This window comes from Oncorhynchus keta, chromosome 1 (genome assembly GCF_023373465.1).
Source record: "Oncorhynchus keta strain PuntledgeMale-10-30-2019 chromosome 1, Oket_V2, whole genome shotgun sequence".
NCBI lineage: Eukaryota > Metazoa > Chordata > Actinopteri > Salmoniformes > Salmonidae > Oncorhynchus > Oncorhynchus keta.
In genome coordinates this window covers 93,050,849-93,062,051 of record NC_068421.1, presented here as the reverse complement: position 1 = coordinate 93,062,051, position 11,203 = coordinate 93,050,849, and the positions used below count along the sequence as shown (strand labels likewise).

General features: G+C 51.4%; 1 protein-coding gene across 1 annotated transcript; it reads left to right on the top strand.

The window, feature by feature from the left end:
* Window positions 1–8,341: 8,341 nt before the first annotated feature.
* Window positions 8,342–9,967, top strand: LOC127931676 (uncharacterized). Its single transcript, XM_052525017.1, has one exon. It carries the CDS (start codon window positions 8,342–8,344, stop codon window positions 9,965–9,967), a length of 1,626 nt encoding a protein of 541 aa, XP_052380977.1.
* Window positions 9,968–11,203: the final 1,236 nt, after the last annotated feature.

Below are 11,203 nucleotides of genomic sequence, written 5' to 3'. Positions count from 1 at the left end.
TCTCTCGTCCTCCCATAGTCTTAATCCCTTTCTCTATCTCTCCTCTCTGTCTCTCCCCTTCTCTGTCTCTCCCTTTTCTATCCACAGAGAAGAGAAATAACTGAATAGTGTAAATGGACTGAAGTATGAAAGATGTTCAAAGAGAGATTCCTAACTCCAGCGAGAGCCACTTAGAATATCCATCTGAGGGACGGAAGCCAAAATAATATACTTGACCCCTTTTGTCTGTGCACTTTGAGAAGTTTGTTATAATGGCAAGTCCTATAATAATTCACTGTACCTCATGTATATTAAATAGAAATTCACTGGCTTTTATGATAAATTGCTTGGGTAACGCCAGGACACCTCTTTTGCATTTCAATGGGAGTGAGTGTCAAGATTCTTATTTCATTACCAGCCGACACATTAGCTGATGGATTTTAATTTTCTCCCCTCCCCACAGCACCTCCGAGACTGGGGTCCGAACTGAAAAGGTCTGCAAAAGAAAACGGAGAGAATTAAATAAATAAATACATGCAAATCAGTGTCAAGCACTTTTATTGGAAAAAAAAAAAAACAGATCTACGCTCTACATTTACATACCCAGAGAGCGCAGAATGTGAAATGATATAATATCAATCGCGGAGAACTCTCTTCTTGCTGAGTCGACTGAAAGTCAAGGTTTAATTCATCTTTCGATAAAAATCAGGATGTCTCTGAAACGAAGACTTGCTGAGAAGAGCTGCGGAAGACAGTGTCCCAAATGACCTCCTATTCCCTAAGTAGTGCACTACTTTTGATTGGGACCCATAGGGACAGCGCAGACAGAGTAGAGACACTGAGCTCCTCTCTTTTGTTTTTCTCCGTGTAATAACGCCAGGCACTAATCTACAAACTCGGCAGAGGACTTCTCTCCACATCACTAACTTTGAGAGGGGTGAGGGAACAAAGAATAAAAGATGCCCAAAGCAATTAACAAATTACCTCAGCCTTTTATGACTCCCATTTTCATCTGTTTGTAGTAAATCCAACTGATAATACATGAATGAGGGGAAAAAAAGATTATAGAGGATGGAACTGAAATACTCCACGGAGGTCAGATTTCTAGTCTTTGTAGTTCTCAGTAGGAACACTGAATGGAGAAATGAGGTCAAGAAGACACCTGTGTTGGAGAGAGTCTGGAACGTTATATTTCAAAAGGGAGGACGTCAAATGTGTGATGTTCTGATAGGATACTCAAATAATTGTATCTTCAAAGACAGATTGAGTCTTCAGTGAACCATATACAATCTTGAGAATTAAACCGAGACACACCTATGAAAGAACGACCAGTACCACGTTCAGTTACCAAAACGCTGTTGAACGTAGCAGATTCCATGAATAGAGCCAACACGAGTCCTTGTTCTACATGTTGGAAAGGCGTGTCTGTTCTACGTAACATATTTCTATCAAAACGTTCCAAAACGCTGTGTCCCGCTGAACGTTCCCCCAAGAGTTTTCCCTGCACATGTCACGTAATCAGGAAAAACTCCAAGTCCCTATATTTCCTGTGGTGAGATTCCCCCCCCCCCAAAAAAAACCAAAGCTCATCTTCAGGATTAACATCATTGTTCATTCATTGCCTACGCATGAATTTACAATGTTCTTATTGCTAACATTTATCCTTGTGTTTTTTTTTTTTTTTGGGGGGGGGGGACTCACCCCCAGATCATGTCACATGATCAAGGAAACCTCTGGGTTCTAAACATACATACTGTATATATACTGTACAGCCATCAAATATTATGTGCTAGTCTTTTGGAGACATGGCTAATTATCATTATCTTACACAAACACACTCACACTTCGGACGGACGGCTTTGCCACCCTGCTATTTGTCTTCCTGGTATAATGCTCTAATTTATAGCTAGCAGATGAATTGCTGAGATTGTAACATATTCTTGAGTGCATCAGCAAAGCTCTTAATTCAGTATTAATGTCTGCTGAAAGCTCAGGCCATGGATCCTTATTACAAAGTCCACAGCCAATGGAGTACACTCTTAGACAAGAGGGTGCTATCTGGAACCTAAAGAACCTTTGTTGTTCCGGATTTAACACTTTTGCTTCCAGGTAGAACCCCTTTTGGGTTCCATTTAGATCCCCTTCGGAAGCCCCTTTATTCTAAGAGTGTATGACAGAGTGTAGTGAGTGATAGGACATCCCTCCTACTGGATCCTTATGAACAGGGTTGGCTAATGGAGAGAGACTACATTCATTAAGCCTCAGCCTTCAGCCCCAGGGCCCTGATTCACAAAACATCTCAGGGTGGGACTGCTGATCTAGGATCAGTCCCCCCCCCTCCCCCAGTCAATATCATTGTCTTTATTATGACCTAAAACGGCTGAACTAAGCCTAGTTTAACACTCCAACTCTGAGAGGCTTTTTGAATACAGGCCCAGGCTTTTGGGTACACTCCCCCGCTCTCCCTTGGTCCCCCCCGCCCCCGCTCTCACTCTAATTACTGTAGTAGTAATTGGACATGGTAAACCACTCCACTGTGTTGATGGAGATGTAGAGATGGAGAAACAATCCACAAGTGGAAGATAAAGGACTTGATGATGACTGTGGGCCCTTTGACTGGCATTGTTATCTCAACTAGAGTTGTACTGTATACCCAAGCGGTGCCTCCAGTTTTGGTATCCAATCTATGCGCTTATCTGGTAAACTCAAAGACAAAAGGTAAGCAAGAGAGGTAACATATCAGCCATTTTGATAGATGGCCAGTAGATGAGGCCAGAATCGGATACTTCTTGAATAAATATGAGGAAATAAGGTGGTAGTAATTTTGTATTTTCAAGAGACAATGATAAGAACAATGGTTAGGAACAATTTCCATCACTTGTAGACAACGTTTCGACATAATTTCTGGAGTTTGGAACCATAGAACTAAGTCTGAGCCTTCCTTCCTTACATAGTCTACACGCTCTCCATCTGCCATTTTTAATTGGAGACAATAAGCACCTCCCTCATCTCGTTTTCATTCAGGGCGTCATCTTTGTGAACATCTCTTCCTTCCTGCTGCCCATTGTGACAGTGTTAATTAGACTGGCATTAAATTAAAGTCTTTGACTATCTATAACAACAAACACCTCCTTCTCGCTGCCCTTCTCCCTCCCTTCTCCCTTCCCTTCTCCCTCCCTTCTCCCTCCCTTCTCCCTTCCCTTCTCCCTTCCCTTTTCCCTTCCCTTCTCCCTCCCTTCTCCCTCCCTTCTCCTTCCCTTCCCTTCTCCTTCTCCCTTCTCCCTTCCCTTCTTCTCCCTCCCTTCTCTCCCTTCTCCCTCCCTTCTCCCTCCCTTCTCTCCTTCCCTTCTCCCTTCCCTTCTCCCTTCCCTTCTCCCTTCCCTTCTCCCTCCTTCTCCCTTCCCTTTCTCCTTCCCTTCCCTTCCCTTCCCTTCCCTTCCCTTCTCCCTCCCTTCTCCCTTCCCTTCCCTTCTCCTTCCCTTCTCCTTCCCTTCTCCCTTCCCTTCTCCCTCCCTTCTCCCTTCCCTTCTCTCCCTTCTCCTTCCTTCCTCTCCCTTCCCTCTCCTCCCTTCTCCCTCCCTTCTCCTTCCTTCTCCCTCCCTTCTCCCTTCTCCCTTCTCCCTTCCCTTCTCCCTTCCCTTCTCCCTCCCTTCTCCCTTCCCTTCTCCCTTCCCTTCTCCCTTCCCTTCTCCCTCCCTTCTCCCTTCCCTTCTCCTTCCTTCTCCTTCCTTCTCCTTCCCTTCTCCTTCCCTTCTCCCTTCCCTTCTCGCTTCCTTCTCCCTTCCCTTCTCGCTTCCCTTCTCGCTTCCCTTCTCCCTCCCTTCTCCCTTCCCTTCTCCCTTCCCTTCTCCCTCCCTTCTCCCTCCCTTCTCCCTTCCCTTCTCCCTCCCTTCTCCCTTCCCTTCTCCCTCCCTTCTCCCTCCCTTCTCCCTCCCTTCTCCCTTCCCTTCTCGCTTCCCTTCTCCCTTCCCTTCTCCCTCCCTTCTCCCTTCCCTTCTCCCTTCCCTTCTCGCTTCCCTTCTCCCTCCCTTCTCCCTTCCCTTCTCCCTTCCCTTCTCCCTTCCCTTCTCCCTCCCTTCTCCCTTCCCTTCTCCCTTCCCTTCTCCCTTCCCTTCTCCCTTCCCTTCTCCCTTCCCTTCTCCCTTCCCTTCTCCCTCCCTTCTCCCTTCCCTTCTCCCTTCCCTTCTCCCTTCCCTTCTCCCTCCCTTCTCCCTTCCCTTCTCCCTCCCATCTCCCTCCCTTCTCCCTCCCTTCTCCCTTCCCTTCTCCCTTCCCTTCTCCCTTCTGTTTCTTCCTTCTACCCTTGTCAGGTGGCAGGTAGCCTAGAGGTCAGAGCAGTTAGCTTAGAGGTCAGAGCAGGTAGCCTAGAGTTCAGAGCAGGTAGCCTAGAGGTCAGAGCAGGTAGCCTAGAGGTCAGAGCAGTTAGCCTAGAGGTCAGAGCAGGTAGCCTAGAGGTCAGAGCAGGTAGCCTAGAGGTCAGAGCAGGTAGCCTAGAGTTTAGAGCAGGTAGCCTAGAGGTTAGAGCAGGTAGCCTGGAGGTTAGAGCAGGTAGCCTAGAGGTCAGAGCAGTTAGCCTAGACGTCAGAGCAGGTAGCCAAGAGGATAGAACAGGTAGCCAAGAGGTTAGAGCAGGTAGCCTAGAGGTCAGAGCAGTGAGCCTAGAGGTTAGAGCAGGATGCCTAGAGGTTAGAGCAGGTAGCCTAGAGGTTAGAGCAGGTAGCCTAGAGGTCAGAGCAGGTAGCCTAGAGGTCAGCGCAGGTAGCCTAGAGGTTAGAGCAGGTTGCCTATAGGTCAGAGCAGGTTGCCTAGAGGTTGGAGCAGGTAGCCTAGAGGTCAGAGCAGGTAGCCTAGAGGTTAGAGCAGGTAGCCTAGAGGTTAGAGCAGGTAGCCTAGTGGTCAGAGCAGGTAGCCAAGAGGTTAGAGCAGGTAGCCTAGAGGTTAGAGCAGGTAGCCTAGAGGTCAGAGCAGGTAGCCTAGAGGTCAGAGCATGTAGCCTAGAGGTCAGAGAATGTAGCCTAGAGGTTAGAGCAGGTAGCCTAGAGGTCAGAGCAGGTAGGCAAGAGGTTAGAGCAGGTAGCCTAGAGGTTAGAGCAGGTAGCCTAGAGGTCAGAGCAGGTAGCCTAGAGGTCAGAGCAGGTAGCCTAGAGGTCAGAGCAGGTAGCCTAGCGGTTAGAGCAGGTAGCCTAGAGGTCAGAGCATGTAGCCAAGAGGTTAGAGCAGGTAGCCTAGAGGTCAGAGCATGTAGCCTAGAGGTTAGAGCAGGTAGCCTAGAGGTTAGAGCAGGTAGCGTAGAGGTTAGAGCAGGTAGCCTAGAGGTTAGAGCAGGTAGCCTAGCGGTCAGAGCAGGTAGCCTAGAGGTTAGAGCAGGTAGCCTAGAGGTCAGAGCATGTAGCCTAGAGGTTAGAGCAGGTAGCCTAGAGGTTAGAGCAGGTAGCCTACCGGTCAGAGCAGGTAGCCTAGAGGTCAGAGCAGGGAGCCTAGAGGTCAGAGCAGGTAGCCTAGAGGTCAGAGCAGGTAGCCTGAAGCTTAGAGCAAGTAGCCGAGAGGTCAGAGAATGTAGCCTCGAGGTTAGAGCGTTGCGCCAGTAACTGAAGGTTGCTGGTGCGAATATCCAAGCTGAAAAATGTTTATCTATTGATGTGCCCTTGAGCAAGGCACTTAACTGTAATTTGTTTCAGGAGCGCTGTAGTATCTGGTGCAGGGAAATGTCCCTTCTCCCTTCCCGTCTCTCTCTCAGTCCACCATCTGAAGAAATGAATGTCTTCCACTCTCCCTTCTGCCCATTGTGACAGTATTAACCGTAGGCTAGCATAAAAGTAATTGGAAACTGATTCCCAGGCAAAGCTCCAATTAAGGCAGCACCAAAGTCTCTCCGTTCTGTGTAATCGTCAGTAATGGTTTTCAGTTTTTGGGACATTTGGTCGTTCGCATTCAGCGCTCACCTTCTGACATGGGCTGTTCAACTCGGGCACAAAATCCCCCCTCCCCACTTCACAATAATCTTCATTTCCTCTTCATTTTCTCTCTGTCGTCTCATCTCTCTCAGATGAGGACCGCAGTGTCTCAGTGTCTTCCCGTGGCTTGCAGTGAGAGCGAGTTCGGAGAGGGTGTAATTGACTAGAGACAACTCTGTGACTGTATGTTTAACTATGACTGGAGGCTACAGAGGCAGTCTGGCCCTGGTTCAGCTCTGCTAAAACAGTCATCCCCCCTTCATTCTCTTTCTGTGGTTGGCTGCTTATTGAAATGCAGTTTGTTCACCACAGTTCAAGAGCAAAGACTGTGCAGTGTTTAAACTCAGGACAGAGGCTACGCAGAAAGTAGAATGAAACGCGTAATTGGACATGATTTATTTGTATTTTTTTTTTTGCACTCTACTTTTCTACTAAAATTGCCACAATTCTAATGTTATTAAATGACGCTACTATAATACAATACTAATTCTATCCATTCTTTTACTGTCACCACAAGTAATATGCTTCTCATACAATAATTCTTCTGTTCTAGTTCCAGAGGCTCCTCTTGCCTACTAGACTGGGCCTGTTCTGCATGATAGGGGAGAGAGAGGGGAGCGACAGAGAGGAGAGAGAAGAGTGGAGTAGCGAGGGAGAGAGCTGTGCTTTGTGCTAGTCGTCTATATCAAGCTTTTTCCGAGGGAGGATACAGACGGGGGAGTGAAACAATCGGACAAAATGGCCCTAAAGTGCTTAGAGAATCTTCTTTATTTAATCGAGGCACACACACATGCACCACAAAGGCAGACAGAGTAAACCCAATTCTCCACCGCCTCTCCGGAGCGACCGTTCCTCTCAACGGCTGCATCATCTCTGAAAATCACCCGACACACAGGATTTTTAGACCATTCTGTTTCTTCAATAAACTTCCGTTCCCACAGATGGGTTGTCTCAGCCAGAAAGAGAGAGGGGTTAGGGGATCGCTCTTTAAGTCTCACTACACAAAGTGACATTTCCTTTCACGTTTCTCTGACATTATAATCATCGCCTCATCGTCTTTAATTAGCCGACTTCTTTGTTTATTTATTCATTTCAGAAGACATGTCTTGTATTGGCCATATCTCAGCCACATAGGATACCCATAGAAACAGAATGTATAAAAAACGGGCCTCTCCATTCAAGACAATGGGAACCCTTGCAATTACAATACCAGATCAGACATATGTGGTCATCCCACAACTTTATCCACATTAATTAGAATAGATGATATCTATATTATATAGTTTAACAATCTAAATGGACAGGGTTCTCAACACTTCTAACAAGATATAACACATTTGTGATGGATCAGCCATCACAAACAGAATGTTAATGAATAAAAAATGAATACCTTCTTATTTTACTTTTTTTTGTTTTGTGGATTTATGTATGAACTGTGCTCCTGTCTCTTTTAGGTGGCCTTTCTCCACAGTTCAGGAGCGGGACGTTGATCAGAAATAGCCGCTCATCTCATCTGTAATTTGACGATGAAATAGAAGAGGAATGAAAGCGGGGGAGCATAACTGGAGAAGTGTGTAAGATGGCTGCTTCATGGCCCCCCCCTTTGCCCTTTGTGTAACATTCAGAGGAAGAGTATCTCTTTGTTATGGGCCCCCCCCCTCCCTGGCAATTATCACCAACTCCACTTCCCTTGCCCTCCAGAGCCCACGGAATGGAACTCAGCACCGGCCAGAATGGGAGAATAGCTACATTTATAATTTTTTTTCTCGTTTTCCTTTCCCATAGATTAATTTTCCAGGAAGCCCTGTCACTACTGTACAGGGAAGCGGGAGAAAGAGGGAGGGATAGAGAGGGGTGGTTGGGGGGGTTTAGAGAGGGGGGTAGAGAGAGGGAGGTATAAAGAGAGAAGGGGGTATAGAAGAGAGAGAGAGGGGCTAGAGAGAGAGAGAGAGAGAGAGAGAGAGAGAGAGAGAGAGAGAGAGAGAGAGAGAGAGAGAGAGAGAGAGAGAGAGAGAGAGAGAGAGAGAGAGAGAGAGAGAGAGAGAGAGAGAGAGAGAGAGAGAGAGAGAGAGAGAGAGAGAGAGAGAGAAAGAGAGAGAGAGAGAGAGAGAGAGAGAGAGAGAGAGAAGAGAGGAGAGAGAGAGAGAGAGAGAGAGAGAGAGAGAGAGAGAGAGAGAGAGAGAGAGAGAGAGAGAGAGAGAGAGAGAGAGAGAGAGAGAGAGGGTACAGGGCTAAGGTAGCACAAGCCTTCTCATTTTTTTTTCTTCCCTTTTCCTTGACAGATCATTCTCCATGCAGGGGTATCAGGGGGTCTGGACGATAATTGGCATGCAGATTGCAGCTGATGGCGTCCCGCAACAGAAGAAAAGAGCGGGCTGGTTAGAATAATGAGGCAGCCAACCTGATGGATGGGCCAGAGAGGAGGTCATACAAAATGCTTCAGACACAATTCCTACCCCCCCTCCCCTCTGCTCCTATGGAGCCCCAGCCCTCCCAGCCCTCCCAGTCCTCCCAGTCCTCATAGCCCTCCCAGCCCTCCCAGTCCTCTCAGCCCTCCCAGTCCTCCCAGCCCTCCCAGCCCTCCCAGCCCTCCCAGCCCTCCAAGCCCTCCCAGTCATCACAGCCCTCCCAGTCCTCATAGCCATCCCAGCCCTCCCAGTCCTCATAGCCATCCCAGCCCTCCCAACCCTCCAAGCCCTCCCAGCCCTCCTAGCAATCCTAGCTTTCCTAGCCCTCCCTACCTCCCAGCCCTCCGATCCATCATAGCCCTCCTAGCCCTCCTAGCTTTCCCAGCTCTCCCAGCCCTCCTAGCCCTCCAAGCTCTCCCTGCCCTCATAGCCCTCTCAGCTCTCCCAGCCCTCATAGCCCTCCCAGCTCTCCCAGCCCTCATAGCCCTCCCAGCTCTCCCAGCCCTCATAGCCCTCCCAGCTCTCCCAGCCCTCATAGCCCTCCCAGCCCTCCCAGCCCTCCCAGCCCTCCTAGCCCTCCCAGCCCTCCCAGCCCTCCCAGCCCTCCCAGCTCTCCCATCCCTCTTAGCCCTCCCAGCCATTATAGCCCTCCCAGCAATCCCAGCCCTCATAGCCCTCCCAGCCCTCCTAGCCCTCCCAGCTCTCCCAGCCCTCATAGCCCTCCCAGCTCTCCCAGCCCTCATAGCCCTCCCAGCTCTCCCAGCCCTCATAGCCCTGCCAGCTCTCCCAGCCCTCATAGCCCTCCCAGCTCTCCCAGCCCTCATAGCCCTCTCAGCTCTCCCAGCCCTCATAGCCCTCCCAGCTCTCCCAGCTCTCCCAGCCATCCCAGCCCTCCCAGCCCTCCTTGACCTCCCGACCCTCCCGGCTCTCCCAGCCCTCCCGGCTCTCCCAGCCTTCCATGCCCTCCCGGCCCACCCAGCCCTCCCATCCCTCTTAGCCCTCCCAGCCACCATAGCCCTCCCAGCAATCCCAGCCCTCATAGCCCTCCCAGCCCTCCCAGAGTACCAGCCCTCCCAGCCCTCCCTCACATCCCAACCCTCCCAGCCCTCCCTCACCTCCCAGCCCTCCCAACCCTCCCAGCCCTCCCAGCCCTCCCTCACCCCCCAGCCCTCCCAGCCCTCACTCACCCCCATCCCTCCCAGCCCTCCCTCACCCCCCAGCCCTCCCAACCCTCCCTCACCTCCCAGCCCTCCCAGCCCTCCAAGCCCTCCTAGCTCTCCCAGCTCTCATAGCCCTGCCAGCTCTCCCAGCCCTCATAGCCCTCCCAGCCCTCATAGCCCTCCCAGCTCTCCCAGCCCTCATAGCCCTCCCAGCCCTCATAGCCCTCCCAGCTCTCCCAGCCCTCATAGCCCTCCCAGCTCTCCCAGCACTCATAGCCCTGCCAGCTCTCCCAGCCCTCATAGCCCTCCCAGCTCTCCCAGCCCTCATAGCCCTCTCAGCTCTCCCAGCCCTCATAGCCCTCCCAGCTCTCCCAGCCCTCATAGCCCTCCCAGCCCTCCTAGCTCTCCCAGCTCTCCCAGCCCTCCCAGCCCTCCCAGCTCTCCCAGCCCTCCCAGCCCTCCTTGACCTCCCGACCCTCCCGGCTCTCCCGGCCCTCCCGGCTCTCCCAGCCTTCCATGCCCTCCCGGCCCACCCAGCCCTCCCATCCCTCTTAGCCCTCCCAGCCATCATAGCCCTCCCAGCAATCTCAGCCCTCATAGCCCTCCCAGAGTACCAGCCCTCCCAGCCCTCCCTCACCTCCCAACCCTCCCTCACCTCCCAGCCCTCCCAACCCTCCCAGCCCTCCCAGCCCTCCCTTACCCCACAGCCCTCCCAGCCCTCCCTCACCCCCAGCCCTCCCAGCCCTCCCAGCCCTCCCTCAACCCCATCCCTCCCAGCCCTCCCTCACCTCCAAGCCCTCCCAACCCTCCCTCACCTCCCAGCCCTCCCAGCCCTCCCAGCCCTCCTAGCCCTCCTAGCTCTCCCAGCCCTCATAGCCCTGCTAGCTCTCCCAGCCCTCATAGCCCTCCCAGCTCTCCCAGCCCTCATAGCCCTCCCAGCTCTCCCAGCCCTCATAGCCCTCCCAGCTCTCCCAGTCCTCATAGCCCTCCCAGCCCTCCCTCACCTCCCAGCCCTCCCAGCCCTCCCAACCCTCCCTCCCCTCCCAGCCCTCCCAGCCCTCCCTCACCTCCCAGCCCTCCCTCATCCCCCAGGCCTCCCTCATCCCCCAGCCATCCCTCATCCCCCAGCCCTCCCTCATCCCCCAGCCCTCCCTCATCCCCCAGCCCTACCAGTACCACCTACTCTCCGTTTGTTTTCTCCTTCATATTTCCACAAAGCCCTGATATTTCATTATTTCCTCTCTCTTCCCTTCCAGGGTACTGACTGAGAGCCTTCTAGGGTGCTGATTGAGAGCCTTCCAGGGTACTGACTGAGTGCCTTCCAGGGTACTGATTGAGAGTTCTCCCCTCTTTCTCCCTTTCTCCATTTCTTTCTCCTCCCTTATCTAACTCCCAATCTCTCAATTAAACTCAGTACAGTAAGGTATAGAGGGGTGGTTGAGACAGACAGTGAGAAATAGAGAGAGACAAGGGGTAGTGGAGACAGACAGGGGGTAGTGGAGACAGACAGGGGGTAGTGGGTAGGTTGGATACAGTAAATAGAGAACACATGGTAACGTCACAGTTAACAGCCATTTAGAACTGGGAGTATTTTAATTACACTATAGGAGCTAATGACTCTCTCTCTCTCTCTCTCTCTATCTCTGAGTCCTCTCTCTCTCTGTCCTCTCTCTCTCTCTCTCTCTCTGTCCTCTCTCTCCCT